The sequence below is a fragment of the Corvus brachyrhynchos genome, unplaced genomic scaffold (assembly GCF_000691975.1).
Source record: "Corvus brachyrhynchos isolate BGI_N302 unplaced genomic scaffold, ASM69197v1 scaffold46, whole genome shotgun sequence".
NCBI classification, from domain to species: Eukaryota; Metazoa; Chordata; class Aves; order Passeriformes; family Corvidae; genus Corvus; species Corvus brachyrhynchos.
This window is the reverse complement of record NW_008238838.1, coordinates 6,555,281-6,573,290: the sequence shown is the minus strand read 5'-3', so window position 1 is coordinate 6,573,290 and position 18,010 is coordinate 6,555,281. Positions and strand designations below refer to the sequence as shown.

Below are 18,010 nucleotides of genomic sequence, written 5' to 3'. Positions count from 1 at the left end.
GCCCACGAGCCCAGCAGCTCTGTGTGCCCTGAGCGTCCTCGACCCTCGGCCCTGCGCGTGTCTCAGCTCCTTGGCGGTGCCCAGAGACCTGTGTAATCCTCAGGGAGGGGCAGCGTGGCAGCCGCGCAGCTCTCCCTTCTTCCTACCCTCCCTGCTGCACCCGTGGCACAACACAGCCAGCGCAGGGCCCGGCGTCGTCAGCTAAAACAACAAACGCGGACGGCATTAGTACAAAGATACCCTTGGGGTAAAGCAGCGCAAATGTAATCTAAGGAGAACGTTATGGGGAAGTGTGTTTATAATTATAATGGGATTTAATGTACTTTGGGACCAGATGATAGCAGTCATTTAACGAGAACAGCCTAATAACGGAGGCCTCATGATGCACGGCAGCGCTGCGTGGGTTATTAGATGCGTATGACAACGCCGCGCTCGCCGTACTATAGTTAAGGGTAAGGCATCAGCTTACTCCTATTTTTTCGGGGGTTATAACTCTGCCGCTGTAATTGGCAGAGAGCAGGGACGCGCTGCACAGGCAGCCAGCGTGCCTGCGGGATGGGGTTTTTAATTGTGTCAAACTGCTTGAGTTCCTCCCTCTTCCTGACTTGAAAATCCAAACAGCTGAGAGGGGGAAATAGCGAGATACTGTGGTTTCAGGTGTTTGTTTACCCTTCTCTAACTTTTAAAAGGCTTGATTTCAGGACTGAAATTTTGCAGGCGGTTAGGGGTATGTTTTTAGTGTAGCTCACATGAAATTAAGCTGCGTGAGTCCCATTAGCAATAATGGAAATCCCACGGCTAAATTCCCAGGCAGCATCCTGAAAATTAACCCCCCAGTCCTTCTTGTCAACTGGTGCATTGCACTTTTTTGTTGCTCCTCTAATACATATAGTAAAAGCTACTGAATTGTTTAAGACACCAACTTCCCATGGCCACCATTTGCCAAAGACAGCGACCAGCTTGGTGACCCTGAGCAGGCACGCCCTGCGTGCCTCGGCAGTGGGCTGCCCAGCACCTGCAGCCCACAGCTGAGGCCCACAGAGATGCTTGGGAAGCTATAACCATGGTCTTCAGGGTCATTTCCCCACATCCAGGCATGGGAGTCAATCCCTCCTCACTCCTCCCCAGTATCTTCCGTTTTCCTCCCATCTGTCCCCATCAGTTTCCAATTTATTTACTTTTCTGATCTTAATCCCCACCTTGTAGTGTAACGTGTTTATTAGAAAGGCACCAGCAGCTAAATGAAGCCAAGCTGGGCTCCGTGTTAAGTAGCAGTCATGCCCAAGTGCCTCTCCATGTGCCATTACTCCAAGTGATTGAGGCAATTTCTTCCTCTGCCACGAGTTTCACTTGTAAATCTCTCAACCAGATACGGGGCAATGATGTGCTGCCTGGTGCGATTATTATTAACCTCCAGCATTAAACCCCTGAGTCGGTGGTTCCTCAGGAAGGGCTTTCTGTGTGAGGACCAGGTGAAACATGGTCATCCTTCCCAGGAAAATGACGCATCCATTCAGATCCACTTCTAGCCCCCAGCCCAATCAGTTACTTGGACAGGGAGACACAAACATTTATTTTCCCAGTGGAAATAACCTGACCAGCAGCACCAGGTCTGCAGGAAGACAAGGACTGGGCAATGCAGCAGCCTGTAACCATTTCGAGGGATGATGGCAAGGGCAGCCTTGGGATGCTTCTCCAAGAGGCACCTAGTGTGTGGAGAGGAGAGTAAAACTGAGCAGTCTCTGCAACTGCAGTAAGAAAGGAAATTCCTTGCTCAGGATGCTTAGTCCACAAAAAACATCCTGGAAGATAACTTCAGCCAGAAGCTGCCCCAACATCACCCGCCCTGTATGAGTGGAAAGGGAAGAGGAGCAGTTCCTCTCCATCAAGCCCAAAACAATGTCTTCTTCACCTCTCTGCAGACGAATGCTTTTTTCCATCACACACACTCCTCCAGCGCTGTTAGACACATAACCTCCACCTTCCACCCCATAGAGGGATGCAAGGACACAGCTCCAACTTCTCCAGCTTGCTAGGCCCTGACTTCAGCTGTGCCCACCCCAGCTCTGCCCCCTGGACCTGTTCTCCCTGCTCCTGCAGAGAACCAGCTCCTTACAGGGTGGGGGACAGGCACATTCCCATGTTTTCCTAGGATTAGTTGTGTTTTGCTTTTGATGTATTTGGAGTTTTCCAGTATTCTGAGTTTTCCAGCCCTGCTGGTGCAGAGCTGAGTTATGAAACACTGGAGCAAGGATGCTGTGCAAAATAAGATCTGTTTCGACTTCAGTGAAAAATCCATGACTTCCAAAAACTTATTTTTGGTCTCACCCCAGACTCCTGGGGGGTTCACAGCTCCTGATCCCCTGCATGCACGCTCCCAGGACCAGGATTTCTCCAGGCATATTTGCTTTGCTGGGAGCCGGGGCAGAGCGTGCTGCTCTGCTTTGGCACGCGGCAAGCTGACAGCTTATGAAAAGATGATTAAATGTGTTAGACTTTATTTAAAAAAAAAAAAATTCTAAATGCACAAAGCTGTTTGCAAGGGGGAGGGCAGAAGCCCCAGAAAAGCTGCTCAGTGTGCAGCCACGGTGCATTAAGCTTCCTCTGTACCCCACTGATTAGCACCAGGCTCCATCCGAGCACGGCCACTGGACCCGCACGCGCTGTGGCAGCCCGGGGGAGTGGAGGGGCCTGGAACAGGCCCCTCATTGTGCCCCTGCATGCTGCACAAAGGGAACCTGAGAGTCGCGCCGAGGATGCAACTGGATCGGGGGCTGTGGCATGGGGTGGTGGGACACAAGTTATCCACATTGCAGTTAATCCTAAAATAAGTTATTGCTGAAGCTTGGCTGTAGCCAGCCCAGTGGAGCTGCACAGGAGCTGCCCACTGTCGTGGAAAAGGAGAACACGCCCAGCCTGATAATTCGGACAGAGCCGACTGGACATGTGTGCTGTCACACTGCAGAAACCCTCATCTGCCCTTCCCCACAAGCCTGTCTTTTCCCGTCAACCTCCTGGCCCTGGCTGGATGTGGGATGCCACCCAGCCATGCTCGAGCATGTGACAGAGGCACAGGCAGCAGAGATGAGGATCATCGTGTCGCCGCCACGTGAGCGAGCAGCCAGGGTACCTGCACGCATCCGCACGGCTCCAAACGAGGCTGCTGCACGCCGGGGTCTGTGCGCTAAAATCCTTCCTGCTTATGAGCACCGCTCCAAGTTACAGCTTCGCTCGCATATAGGGTTGGTGGAATCAGTGCCATCCTACGGAAGGAGTGGATCAGTGTCCCTCTGAGACTGTTGAGAAGTGGGTTGTGACACACGGAACACAAGTGCCAGGAGATACAAGCAGCTCATGGGTTTCCAGGAGCTTGTCCCTCCATGCTCCCCCCTCCCTGTGCCAGGTTATGGATGCTGCAGCCCTAAGACAATGAGGCTAATTAGTGGCTTAGGGCCCTGAGCCTGCCAGGGCTGGAGGATGAGCTGAGTGGTAACTCAGGAGGGCGGCAGCCTGGGCCAGCCTTCCCACATTCCTCCCCTAAATCCCCCCACACAAAGGGGAATTTAGCCACAGTGACTCAGCGAAGAAGCACAAACTTTACAGCCAGGTTTCGAGCATCGTGTTTATGTATTCCCCCCCAGCAACGTGCTGCTGGGCTTGTAATTAAATAAAAATGTCTCCCTCTAGCAGGCTGTGACCCAACCATCAGTACAGGACCTATTTTTAGTGTTACCCTTGGTATGTATCTGAGAGAGCTCAAGCCAGAGGTAGCAACTTTTGAAGCCCTAATAAATGGGAGGGGGTTGGCCTTGTTTAATTTACTGTGTAATTATTTTTCCTCTTTTTCTCTTCTCTTAACCTGACATATTTGATATCTTGCATGGGACAAGGAAAGAGATGTGCCGAGGCATTAAATGTCAGTCCCGACTTTATGGTGGTGTGGAGGCTGCATGTGTGTTCAGTAAAGTTCATCCCAGAAAAAAGTCCTTTAAATAGAGCAGAATCTACACCAGAACCTCAGCAAAGCACTTCTGGGGGCTTGTTCTGCCTCCCAAAACAGGGGATACTCTAGTGAGGGATTGTGTTCCAGTTTCATCCTGCTTTTCCTCTGTCTCCCTTTGGTTTTGACTCTCCTCAGGATGGATACAGCACTGGAGAAGGAGATGTTCTTAGTCTGTCCAGACACCATTCATGCTGGTTGGTCCTCTCAGGAGTGGGGGGACAGGGCTGCACCTCCACCCAGTTCCTTCTCCAGGAGGATCATGCCCAATTTCATTCTAATAAGAATTCCAGGTGAGTTAAAGACTCATTGCATGCTTATCTGAGCACAAGATCAACAATTAAAACTCTCCCTTCCTTTAACAGGATGGTTTCCAAGAGCCCCTGAATGGCTTTAGAGTTTAAAACCAAAAAGTCATCCAGGACCACAAGCAGCATCCTCAGTCCCACTGGAAGCAGCCAGTTTCTGTACCCTTATAATGCTCAAGTTCATTTACTGGGGGAAGCAAGCCACATCCTGAATCCCAATCACTCGGTAAACACCTTCAGCCCTAATTCAATCTTTCCTCTCTAGCAGCGCTCCATGTCCCATTTCCAGCTGCACAGTCCTCTGCTCTCCCTTTCCAGGGGAGAGGATATTTATATGTATTTATGTGCTCCGTGTGCGCACAGAGAACGCATTACTGTTTCTGACAGGGCAAACAAAAGCCCACACTCATGGAAGACTTTCCCCCCCGCTCCTTTCCCTGCTCTTAACATATCTCTGCATTAAATATTCACACAAAATGCCTTCACAGCTGGGGAAACTTCTGCCAAAGGAGCTCCTCCTCCTCCTTCCCTTTCTTGCACCAGGACAAAAAGATCGAGTGGCTGCATCACACATGGCACAGACCTCATTTCTGAGATGCTCAAGCTGCATAATGATGGTATTTTAGGCTCAGATTAAATTCCTGTTCATCTCTTCCATCATTCCTAACAGCCCTCTAAACTGTACAACTCTTGAATTTACAAGAGAGGCAGAACGAAGTCTGAAGCTAAATGTTTTGGTCTAGGTTCAAGGTTAGATATTAACTGATTTTATTTTCTTAATAATTACCAGAAAATACAATAAACCCCCAGTATCTTATCTGGTCACAGATTCCTCAGTGACCAAATCAGATAACATTGGTGCAGCAAGGCAGCTCACAATCTGCCCTTTCAGGGCAGATATTTATGAATCCTTCCCAAAGGTCGTGAGGAATTGGTGTGTTCCAGCTTGGTCACAGCACACACATCCATTGCCACAAGTCCCATGGACATAGGCTTTTACATTCCAGTCGTGCAGTGGGGTCAGCCCTGGGAGCAGGGGGCGAGTCCAGCCAGGGCTCCAATGCCCTTGGACCATGCAATGTTCATGCTGGAGGGAGCTTGGCAGGGTCCCCCTTCAGCCAGGGCACATTCCTAGCTGGAACAGCTCGATCAGCCTCCCAGGAATGAAAGTAAACACTCCTGCAAAGTCATTCCTGGATAAGACCTATCTGCCCAGGGCCAGAGGCTCCACGTGTCCCTGCCAGCAGCCAGGGATGCAAACGGGGGGAGGCAGCAGGGTGTGCGACATGGCTGTCACTGGAGTGCAGCTGCTTCCACCACCCCGCAGCTCCTCTCCAGGTATTAATTCTCTTTGGAACCCAGTCCATTCTTTCTCACTGTTGTGCCTCTCCCTCCACTGCTTCTGCTGCCTCAGGTGCTACATCCTTTGGTTGGGAAATGCCAATTCCACCACCAATGGACCAGAATCCCATTTCTTTCTGCCATTTGGAAAACAGCTCTCCATTCACAAAGAATTCTCCATGAAAAGTTCAGTGTTGGAGCACTGGCATCACCGTGCTACCTACAAAACTGGGTTAAGTATCACCAGATGGCCGAGGGTCCTTGCAGCTCTGCAAAGGACACACCGACAGGGTAGGTGGGGAGCGAAATTGCTTGGAGAGGTGGGGTGAGATATTCCAGCCCAGAGGCTTTTTGAAGGGGCACATTTTGGAATGTCTCTTCAAGGGACCTGAAGGGGAAAAAAACCAAATCACAACTTCCATGAAGAAGGCAATCAGCTGAAAATGGAGGACATGGAATAGTGAAAACCCAGACGTACTAGGTGGTAGAGGAACTGGCAGACTCTGGAGACAGGCACTGAGGCCAGCAGAAAGGGGACATTACAGCAACTGTCTGGGGGGACAGAGCTTCATCTTTGGCCACACTCATCCTCCCATGGAGCACAGCTATTCTCAGGACCAGGCTCTGCCTATGTTAGAGTACTGTGTGCCATCCACTGCAATAAAAAACAAAACAGAGGGGCTCCCAAAGAAATGGCTGGAATCCCAATGGGAAGCAGTGCTGTGTGAACTGGCAGGTAGAATACTTCACCCACATTGCTTGAGAGTTCAGATGAGGTGATGAGAAATAATCCAAGCTGGCTTAAAGCCTGTGAGTTTTGCAGCAATACAGCTCTTTGTCACATCCCTCCCTGGAAAGAGCAGTTCCAGCAGGACACAGGCGGCTCTGGAGTGGGCACCGACAGACCAGGGCACAGTGAAGTTGCTGCACACAGGCTGAGCCTGGTGCCAGCCGAACACCTAACTGCTGCCACTACCCACGGGAAGAGCAGCTGTTCTGTACACCAAAGCATTCTTGAAGCGGTCATCACCATGGCAGTTATCCAAGAGCTGCCCCAGCCTCACCACCTCCTCTTGGCAGGAGGGCACCGAGCCCTGGGCATGCCCTGACCCACCCGATCTTCGGCAGGAAATCGGGGAGCTGGCACTGTGCTACTGCAGCTACCTGTGCACAGACCACCGGGGCCCACCTGCAGGAGCCCAGAGCCATTCCTCAGCTCATGCTGGAAGAATTGTCTTCCTGCAAATCAGAAAGCTGACCCGGGAATCAGTGAAGAGCAGGATCCAGGAAACAACTTCACCTAGGCACCAAATGAGCATCGCCTAGGAAACTTGGCAGCAGTGCTACTTGTGCCTCAAACTCGGCTTTCTGACCCATTTCTGGAAATTCAGAGGTTGTCAAGGGGTACTGTAACAGGATCACAAAGTCTGGTTTAATCTGTGCTTTCAGTACCACTTTAAGTTGCACTTTGCCAAAGTCACCCTTTGGACACGTTTATTCTAGGAGAATCCACTCACAGAACAGGAATGGAGAAGTACCTTTTCCTTGTTGGCCACACAGTACCCAAGAGGAGACAGTCCGAGTCCCTGTGACCTGAAATGATGTCCCTGGCTCTCGTAATCCTAATCCTGCTGAAAATAGGAACCGGGTGTGGTATACCCTGTGTGACGCTCACAGCCTGGGCTGCAACAGGTCCTGATCTCCTCCCAAGAGCACTAAACTAACTACAATTAGGATTTCCCCCTTTTCAGGGTCAGAATGCCTAACTTCATGTTCTGTCATGGGGGTCCCAAAGAGCTGTTTCTACTGGTGCAGCTTCACCCCCTACACACACAAATACACACACACACACTCTCTCTCTTCTGCTGTGTAGGCATTGATGCCATGTACACTCTCTGACACACTGGGTGCCTCGGTGCAGTGCCCAGTGCTGAAGCTTGGACAGTAATAAAGGCTGGTGCTGGATAATTAATCCTCTCCCCAAGAGCTGCATACATGAAAGAGCCAGTGGCATCAGAAGAAATAAAAATCAAGAGGCATAAACGCGGCACGATTAGATGGAGGTGGGTCCTTCCTGTTGGTGCTCCAACACCGTCCGTGCTCAGAGGGAGCGAGGGGAAGGAAAGGAGATGAGTGAGCGCGCTGCCTGCTGCAAATATTGACAGAACCATTATGGGCATGTATAAAACTCCCATTTGCGTGATGCAAGCGGGATAGTCTTTGAATACTTCTGTCTCGAGGAATTCTTTATTTTGCCATAGAAGAAAAATGTTTTCATATTCTCTCCTGCCGTGCAGACCTGCAGCCCGGCGAGCCCTTTTGCCCTTGAGAGCCATAACATTATTTGTTAACATTTTTATGATGCCAAATGGTCTGTGCTAGAACGGGTGCCATTCTTTAGCTGGGAAACCATATGGCATGCCGAGTAATAAATAAGGTATTGTGATAGTTAATGAACCTAATTGCCAGCAAAGGCTTTAATACAGGGAATGTGCTGCTGAGAATTTAGCACCACATTAGAGATGCAGCAGAGCTCCTCTGACTTCTGAGGCTTAATTTAAGTTCTATATTGCAAACTCCAGAAAATAATTCCAAACCCTCCTGCTGGAAAAGCAACCTGCTGGTAGACTGTGATTATACTGAATTACTAAAATCGCAATCAATTTTATACACTCTGTTAACCCTTGCTGGGGAACTTGGCTCTCCAGGAGTTGAGGGGATGCCACTCCAAAGAGGTACCAGAGCCAAGTGAGTTGGAGCATCATGGTTATCATCCTCATCCTCCTCACCATGACTGGCCCTCTACCCTGGCATCTCCCTCTTCTGGGAAACACCCCTTTCCCTGGCTCACCTGCCTACCAACCAAGCTGACTGTGGGCAAAGCCAGGAAGAAGAGCCACAGTTGTGAATGGTCACTGCTACTTCTCTCTGTGACCAACCTAATAACTGCTGTTCCCGCATCACAGTGACACAGCATAGCAGAAAGTGCTGCTGCTGCCCCATGGCTCCCAGGAAATGCTCCTGTGGGCAGAGCAGCAGAAGCAAAGCTAAAAACACAGTTAAACATGCTTTTACTCCCTCAGCCCTGGAGTGGGGAGAGCTCTTCTGGCCCAACAGAATCTCTGGCACTGCTACAGACTCTGAATGTGACCACAAGAGCCCCTTCAGTCCAGAACGCCCTTGGATAACTCATGCCTGCAGAGATGTCAAGATGCCTTCTGTGCATCCCGGGGTGGAGAGGCCACTGCTCCTGCATGGGGTCTTTTAAAGCAGCAAGGAGGGATGCACAACACCAAGTATTCCCTGTTAGGCTGCTGTGCAGCACACAGAAATCCACAGAAAGACAAAGAGGAAATACTGGTGCTGGAAGGACTATTTTCAAAACCTGCAGCAATCCCAGGTGCAAACATGGACCTGCTATCCCATGGAGAAAGGGTATCCCTTGCCACAGGTCAGAGCTGTGCTGCAGCATGCCTGCACCTTCTGAGGGCCGCTCCAAGCACTCCAAGTGCTCATCAGCATAGGAAACCTTCGCTCAGACTCTGCACATCATCCCCTGAAATAGCCTCTTTTAGTATGAAAAGCTGCAGCCCCTTTTTAGGGATTCATCCTTCCCCAGAGGCCACTGGCTCCACAGGGAGACCCGCGGAGTCCTTGGAGAACAGTAGTGCTGCTCCTCCAGCACCTCTGGAGGGGAGACAGGAGGTTATTGGTTTCTTCCCTGTTCTGATTGCGCTCAGCTGCCCTGCAGTCACGTCTCCCGCTGACGGTGGGCAGCCCAGCTCTGCCAGGCAGCAAAATCCCGGCTGGAAGCACCGGTGAGGGAGGACAGGAAGGTTCCCTGGTGGGACTGCCCCTCTCCATCCCTTAGCACCAGCTGCAGCCGGGTCTTGGCCACCTGCAGACCTCTCCTGCCCTGGGCTTCGGGCACGTGGCACAGGCTCCACCCGTGCCACAGGGAATCAGGGCAGGAGGTGGCCAGGGCCAGTGCACGACGGCAGCATCGAACGGGCAGAGCGGCGAGATAAAGAGCGGCACAGGGCGGATTTAATACTGTACATAAATACACTTTACAATCTGGGGAAGGCTCAGTGCTAAGAGGAAGCCATTGGAATATTTTATCGTGATGCAGATCGAGTGAAAAGACTGTGAATAAATAAAAGGGAAGATAATTATTTGATGGAGTTCTCTTAGGATATGCCACAGCAGGGAATACTTACGGAGAATACATATTACTAGAGAGACTCAGCTATTCAAGCATCAAACTAACCTATAAATTGTCAGAGGAGAAAATTGGAGGAGAGGAATGGATGGGGGTTTGGGCACCGGTCTCATCAGTAACGCCGGGTTGCTCTTTCCACCTTCCCCGTCGCAATTCCCCCTGCCCGAGGAGTCACAGCCCTGAAAAAGGGAAGGCTGCCTCCAAATAAATGTCTTTCAGGAATTACGGCCGAGCCACTACAGTACGGAGATGGTGTCGTTTATCTCTCCGCCATCTGCACGGGCTCATCGGGCCGGGGCGCAGCTGCCTGCTCCGGGAAGCCTCGTCCCTCCTGCACTTTGCAGGGCGAGGAGGCTCGTCAGCAGAGCCCAGAGTGGCTCCTGAACGATCCAACCTCTCCAGGCACCAGGCCCCCGTATCTAACCACATCCTCCAAGGCTGGCATTCGCCTCACCCCCACTTCGGAGGGAATCCCTGCAGGGGAAGGGGTTTCCCGGCTCTGGGACCAGGCTGGTGCATCCCCATGGGGCATTTCCCAGAGCCCTCTCCCTTGAGCTGACAGACAACTGCCGAGACCCAAGCTCTGCCATGCTGGGATCCCTCGACCTCACTTCTCGCCCACTCCCAAGCCAAGGTTCTCCAAAAAAAGCACTTTGCCAAGCCTAAGGACCCTGCGCACACTCGCAGCACTGCTCGGAGCGATCCTCCCCGTTTCGGGGAGTGCAGCAGCACTTCCCTGAGGTCAGAGTGCTTCCTAGAGGCGAGAGAGAGAGCCCAGCGCTCCCTGCCTCCCGCCGGCACAGCTCTCCCATCCGGCGCCGGATCACTGCTCCCAGCTCACAATCCCTCGGGAATTCTATAAAGATGGCACAGACAAAACCGAAACCGCCCTGATACTGGGTCTGTCTGTGTACGACAGCTTGTTGTACAGCTTGTTTAATATGGTATCATTCCTGTACTTTTCTTTTTCTCCCCACTATTTTTGGCCCTGTTCGCTACAAAAGCACACCCTCACCCATACTTTCCCTCCTGCACAGCGCCAGCTCTCCTTCCTGGAGGCAGGTGGGATAAAAGTGGATACCGGGAGAGGGCTTTCTCAGCATCACCTCCTGCCCCATGCCTGGCACCAGGACCAGGTCTGTATAGGTGCAGTTTACACCCTCTCCTGACAGGGCTGATGTCATTGGCTCTGAACATCTCCTGTCTCTCTGGGATTGACGGAAACCTTCGGTTCCTTTATGGGGATGATGCAAGCGACAGCCTGCGGTTCAAAGAGGCAGCCTCAGGTAATTAGCAGAGGTGCTCATTATTTTAAGCGAGACTTGCCATTGCTTCCAAAGCCCTGAGCAGGAGCAAAGCTGGTTTCGAGTGCGGGCTACCTTTAAGGCTGGCTCAGACAACACAATCAAAGGCAGCCTGACAGTGGCAGGTCTCCCTCCCTCCGCTGCCAGAAGGGAATTGCTCAGTCACCGGCACCCAGAATAGGACTTTGTCCCTGTTCCTGTCATTAATTTACTGCCTGTGAATAAGTGGGGCCCCAGAGATGCACAGAGCCCACCTGTTCCCTCGCCCAGCTCTGACATTTGGAGCCTCATCGGCAGGTACCGGCACTGGCAAATGGTCCCATAAACCATCCGCTAACGCGGTGCTGCCAACGTGTGCCCTCCCTGCTTTCCTCCCTCCTGCAGCTGCGGGGCTGAGGGGAGCACCTGGCCTGCCTGTGGGGATGGACACAGGCAACCAAGGCTTTTTAAAATAGATCTTATTTTTCCCTGGTAAAGCAGCTTTAATGCAGTGGTGGGATGCTCAAAGGGATGAGACAAAGCACCCTGCTTTTGGTAATGGGGCAGGGCACATGCAAGGGGATAAGCAGCAGCCCCTACCCTGTGTCACCCTTTCAACAGAGGTCATTCTTACACCAGTATCACTCTATTTACCCCAAATGCACCACGCTGCTGTAATCGCTGCCATTCTGGACTCCAAACAAATCGGCCCTAAATGCTTTTCTGTTTTGTTAAAAGGGGATGGGAGGAGGGTGGTTTTAAAGCCGCCATCGCTGTAATGCAAGGAAATTACCATGTAGGATGCAGGGGTCTGAAAGCTGCACTTAATATCCCACACCTTTCCAAATCCTTTGTGTCATGACAGTCCCAGAATAATGGCAGCTGGTTGGGATCTGCAGCAGGGACCCCCACTCCTCCCCTTAAGCCCACCACCAGTGCAGGGGTGCCAAGTGCTCTGTCCCCTTCCCAGAGCCCTGGCAGGACCAGCAGTACACAGAACCCTGCTCTGCCTCCACCTTCAGCTTCAGCTTTTGGCTTGGCTGCTGAAGAACAAAGGCACTGGCGCTTGGTGTCCACAAACCTGGCTGGCTCCATTCATGGACACCTGAGCCTGTGTCAAGCACAGCACATCTCCAAAGTGTTCCAAAAATGGGTGGTAGGGTAAAAGAGCTCCTCAATGTTCCCATGGAAATAAAAACTACAGGGGGGTCAGAAACAACACACCCATGTCCGACCTAAACCCACAGGAACCTCAAGATTTGACCTCTTTATTTGTCCCTCTTAGTACAGGGAGAACAGAGAGACTCCATGCTAATCCTAGGAAAAGAAATGTTTTTTATAAATAACCTGTAAAAAATCCATAGGAGAGAGAGGAAACTCTCCACCTAAGACAACCTTTGCTCCAAGGCTCCACAGTGGCAGTGCCCAAAGCCACCCCAGCACAGAGCCCCAGCTCACACTGAGCTTTCCACAGCCACCTTCGACACCTCCCAGAGCCACAGGGAAGTGCTGCCGGCACTGGAATGCCCTGGCTGAGTGACCTGCTGCTGCCACAGCTCTTCTACAGAGCTCTGCACCTTTGAGCAGAGGAGAGACAGAGGTTTGGGATGAATCACACCATGATATGGAGGCAAAGTCCCATTAACGGAACCACTCCGAGGCACTGCAGCTCCTAGTCAAGTACTGGGAGCTGGAAGCCATATTTATGAGTGAGATATATCCGCAGAGGGAGCAATAAACCGCAAAGCAAAGTATGAAGGTTTGCAGCAAATGCTGTAAAGTTTTACACTCCTGAAAACTGGGAATAAAAGATGTACCCATTTAAAGCAGAGTGGATGGAAAGGGTTTGCACAGGACTATAAAACAGCCTTATAACAGTTAATTGCTACTTTCTTGTTGCAGCCCAGAGAAATTCAAACCAGGAGAAGAACAGCTTAAATCCCCATCGAAGAGTGGGAGCACAGAGAGGAGAGTGAGAAGCAGAGAGGAGTGCAGGGAATGGGAACCTTTTGTTTGGGATCCTCTGCACCACGTGGAGAAGAGATGCCTTTTGTTCCTGGAGCTTGGCTGCTCCCGCTCCCCTCTGTGGGCAGAGCCTCTGGGGAGCGAGACCCGGGGCAGGGGCCCAGCAGCACGGCCAGTTGTTAATTACACAGCGTTTATAAGATCCCATTGATGCCCATGCGACAGAGACTCAGCCAAACATCTGTCCCTGGGAGGAAGGGGGCAGAGGGAAGGGCACAGCAGTGGGTGGATTCCTCTGACCCTGATGGGAACCTTGAAGCACAATATTTCTGACCACAGAAATACAGGGGAAAACTCAAAATGTTTTCTACAACAACCAAAACAACCAGCCACCTTGAACCAACCCCCGCAAAAGCAGCAGCACCCAGTAGTGCCCTTAAAGGACGCTTATCCTCACCACAGCACCTCCCTAGGCCAGTGTTCCGCCACACAAGCTGGCTGCTTCCAAACCTCCTCTGGGACACCAACAGGAGCTGTGCTCATGGCAGAGGCCGTGTAGAGCCTAACTCAGAAACACCTCGATGTGCTGCAAGTACTAAAACAACCCTCCTCCCTCTGCCCTTTATAATCTCCCAGCTGCTGCCCAGGTGAGGGGGATGAGGCCAAGGTGCTCCTCCATAGGCTGGAAGAGCTCCTCTCCTCCCTCCCCAGCCTTCCGCAGGTGTTGCTCCTTTTTTGTGTGATTTTCCCTCCCTGCAGTGGCAGATTTTGTGCGTTATCCAGGAAAGCAGAGCGATGCATTCCTCGCTGTAAACATCAAGATGCTGTTTCCACCCATCAGAGCAGCACTTAGGTGGAGATGACAATGGAGCTCGTGCAGCCCTAATCACACACTTTGACTGAAATAAGAGTACAGGGGAAAATGGAAATCAGATGCCTGGAGCCAAGCTCTCATGGAGCTGGGAAGCTGGAGTGTCAGAACCATCCTGGGGGCTGCCACAAGCTCGGGGGCTGGCTCTTTGGGCTGACCTAATCGTGGCCTTCTAGTGCTTGACGGGAGCCTACAGGAAAGATGGGAAGAGACTGTTTAGAGCATTTACTATTTACAGCCTGGAGTGACAGGACAAGGGAGAAAGGCTTCACACTGACAGAGAGTAGGTTTAGATCAGTTATTAGGAAGAAATTCTTCCCTGTGAGGGTGGGGAGGCCCTGGCACAGGTTGCCCAGAGAAGCTGTGGCTGCCCCATTCCTGGAAGTGTCCAAGGCCAGGCTGGATGGGGCCTGGAGCACCCTGGTCTGGTGGAAGGGGTCCCTGCCCAAGGCAGGGCAATCCCAGAACATTCTATGATTCTACGATTCCCAGGAGGCAGTGCCAGGCTGACAGTGAGGGCAATAAGTCTTGCCAGCTCCAAGATGCTCTGCCACTCCTGCTGAGAGGCTTCTGGGTGCTGACAGTTTGTACTTTTATCCCCAGATTATGTCATTCAGTGAACAAAACCAGGCTCTAAGGATTGAAACCCAAGTACTGCACTGGCAAATGCCCTTGGGTCAGCTTGCCTGGCCAGCAGGGCTCTTGCAGGGCCCCGTGTCCCAGCACTGCAGCTGCAGGGAGCACTGATTGTTGGCTTTGCTGTCAGAAGAAAACCTCTTTACCATGTTCATCTTTCAAGCTGACGTCCTCTATACACCTCACATGCTCAGCAGAAGGGTTTGGCAGGGGCAGGTCTGGCTCAGTGAGGGGGTTTTGAAGCAAATGCACCTTGGATCTACAATCGCACTTATTAGTTTGACGATGATGCGGCAGCTCCTCTGCTGTCACTTCTAACGATGGATCCTCAAAAAAGAAAAGGCCAATTATATAGATTTGGAGTCCGTAATGAGCCTAAAACTGTTTGATCATTTCGGCTCCAGCTGGGCGAGTGGGAGGAGGACGAGCTGCTGTGGGGACCCGTCAGCGCGAGAAGTGCGGGGCTCTGCTGCCTCTTTGTGGCGGTGACGGCGAAGGGGTTGCCACCACCGTGTCCCCTCCGTGCTGCTCAGGACGGCGGGCGAGAGGCTGCCGGGGGCTGCAGAAGTGAGTTATTATGAAAAAGCAAGGCTCAGCAGAAAACTGGAGGGCGAGCCTAAGTCCTGCGGACGAACGTGTCCAGCTGGAGCTGGAGCGAAGCAGGCAGAGGGGACGTGCAAACTGAAAGTACAACAGGAGCACGGGAGGAGCGAGGAGCCGAGCTGGCTCTCGGCAGGATGGAAGCGCCAGCGATCTTCATGGAGGCAGTTTTACCAGCGGAATTTTGACCCTCGCGAGTATTTGAAAGAATTTTACAGCATGAGCACCAGCCGGGAAGGGGCAAGCGCGTTTATGATGCTGAACTTGGGGAACCTGCGTAAAATCTTCTCCTTAAGTGAGCACTCCCGAGGCGTTCGGAGGCGTGGGACGGCATCATTTCCCGGGCTGCCGAACATGGAGCGAGCTGTGAGAGACACAGACGCACACCTGCTTTGTCAAGAACACCCCTCTGCCTGCACGTGTGTCCGTGCAGACAGGGAATTGCAGCTGGAGCTGTGCCACAGTTTCTGGGATCACCATCAAGCCCAGCTGGGGCCGGGGGACATGAGGACAGTGCCTCTGCCCCAGGAGCTGGCACTGCCCCTGCCACAGGCTGTGGACCCACTGCAGCAGTTGCCCCTGGGCCGGGCTGTGGCCAGGGAGCCCTGGCATTGGGCTATGGGGCTGTGCCATGGGTCTGTGGCATTTGGGGTCACATTTCTGGGTTAGGGGGAACACAGCCTGAGGGGCTCTGAGACGTTTCTGCCCTGGGGCAGTTTCCATCCTCACCGGGATGGTTTGCCCCCCACTCTGCACCAGATGGGCTGAGAGGTGACATCCTGATAGATGTCGGCTGTGGCCCCACCACCTACCAGCTCCTGTCTGCTGATGATCACCTTGGACTACACTGACCAGAACCACCAGGAGACGAAGAAGTGGCTGAAGAACGAAGCAGGAGCCTTTCACTGGGAGCCAGCAGTGAAATAAATTTGTGAACTGGAAGGGGACAGGTGAGGCTGGTGTCTTACTGCCTGTCACCAACCATGGCAGTGGCACAGGCTGTGTGCGGTGACAGGAAGCCACAGGCACAGACGCTAAATATCCACAGAATGAGCCTTCATCTACTTATTTTTGCATTTTCTTGCCAGGGAGAAATGGGCTGAGAAGCAGGAGAAATTGAGGAAGACGGTGAAGCAGGTTCTGAAGTGTGATGTGACCAAAGTTAACCCCAGGGGCCCCGTGTCCCTGCTGCCAGCCGACTGCATCATTTCCACCCTGTGCTTGGAGGGTGCCTGCAAGGACCTGGCACCTTCCGCAGTGCCCTGAGGAACATCAGCACCCTCCTGAAGCCAGGGAGGCACCTGGTCATGGTGACTGCCCTTGGGGACACCTACTACAGCCCTTTTTCTGGCACTAAATAAACTCCTGAGTGCTCCAGCTGTGTCTGTGAGCTGGGATTTGTGCAGCACACACAGCACCCAGGCTTGGGGTAACCCCAGCAGCTCCCCCCAGCCCAGGGACAGGGATAGTACCTGGAAGGAAGAAGGGTATAATTATATAAACACATAAAAAAGCAAACAAAAACCCCAAAACAAACTCTCCAAACAAATAAACCATCAAGCCTCTTCTAAAGTTGAAACTGGCAAGTGGAATTGGTTGAAATCTCAGCAATATTTCCAAGTGCCTGCACATTAAGAGTGAAAACAGGCAGCCAAAGAATGGGGGTTTCCACTTTGCTACTTTGAAGACCAAAAAGGGCACCAAAAAGTGATGCAAACAAGCACAACAGAATTCCAATAGCATCTCTGAAGCACCTGAAGTGGTTCCTTTTCTCTCACTGTGTATTTTTCAAGCCTGGGCTCGGTGAGGCTGCACCAGGCAATGCCTGAGCCCACCAGCTCCTACCGTGGTCTCTGGCCAGGGCCGTGGCACCTGCACGTGGGACAAGCCAGGGTGGCATGACCATCAAGCCTCTTCTAAAGTTGAAACTGGCAAGTGGAATTGGTTGAAATCTCAGCAATATTTCCAAGTGCCTGCACATTAAGAGTGAAAACAGGCAGCCAAAGAATGGGGGTTTCCACTTTGCTACTTTGAAGAGCAAAAAGGGCACCAAAAAGTGACGCAAACAAGCACAGCAGAATTCCAATAGCATCTCTGAAGCACCTGAAGTGGTTCCTTTTCTCTCACTGTGTATTTTTCAAGCCTGGGCTCGGTGAGGCTGCGAAGGCTCAACTGCCCCTTTCAAAATTTTTCCAGATGGAGAACACCCGTTTTACATCCGGCATCTTCTGGGATACCCAGGGGATTGCAGTGGCTGGGGAGAGCCGACCGGATGCTTTCCAACTTTTCCACTTTTCCCCCCCCCCACTTTTTGGAGAAGTGAAATCCCTGGGAAGGCTGATGTGAGTCCCACTCCGACGGGATCCAGCCATAGGAGCAGCTGGGCTTGGAGGCCCCGGGGAGAACCCCCGGTGTCCCACTGCAGCCCCCCCGGAATGCAGAGCCCTCGCGGCTTCCCTGCTCCCAAAGAACCCATCTGGGGGTTTTTCACCTGCATCCCGGTTTTTAACTGGCTGCCTCAGACCCTTTCAGTTTCCCATCAGTTTCACAACAGCGTGGGAATAACGGGGAAACGGAGAAAACGCGGCACTGGCTGCCAAGCGGCAGGACCTGGACGCAAGCTGGTGACAGGGATGCGCTGTCGCGATAGCGGGGCCGGTGCACGTGACGCATCAACGACTTCCTTACGGCAAACGGGGCCTATTGCCAGTTATTGGCTAATTACAGGTCTTCAGAGAGTTCCCGGGGCCCGCGGGCCGCAGGCGGGGGCTTCGCACGTCCCGT

The 18,010-nt window shown here is 52.3% G+C and overlaps 2 protein-coding genes and 1 long non-coding RNA gene across 3 annotated transcripts in view; 2 read left to right on the top strand and 1 right to left on the bottom strand.

Annotated features, from left to right (window-relative positions):
• The first annotated feature begins 8,267 nt into the window (after nucleotides 1–8,267).
• Nucleotides 8,268–18,010, top strand: part of REXO2 (RNA exonuclease 2) — a 19,054-nt gene continuing 9,311 nt past the window's right edge. The window contains exons 1-2 of the mRNA XM_008636946.2: nucleotides 8,268–8,272; nucleotides 13,781–13,786. The gene's annotated coding sequence lies outside the window, so the exon portion shown is untranslated. The remainder of the gene's footprint in view (nucleotides 8,273–13,780; nucleotides 13,787–18,010) is intronic.
• On the top strand, nucleotides 14,774–16,906 carry NNMT (nicotinamide N-methyltransferase). The gene is given in 6 exon segments (XM_017738335.1): nucleotides 14,774–14,842; nucleotides 15,031–15,193; nucleotides 15,923–16,052; nucleotides 16,054–16,176; nucleotides 16,315–16,469; nucleotides 16,472–16,906. Coding segments are annotated over 6 exon segments (756 nt in total). The 3' UTR covers nucleotides 16,588–16,906.
• Nucleotides 16,984–18,004, bottom strand: LOC108447710. The gene is made up of 2 exons (XR_001863379.1): nucleotides 17,837–18,004; nucleotides 16,984–17,098 (listed from the first exon to the last, which is right to left on the bottom strand). It is a non-coding gene; the product is annotated as an uncharacterized LOC108447710 (long non-coding RNA).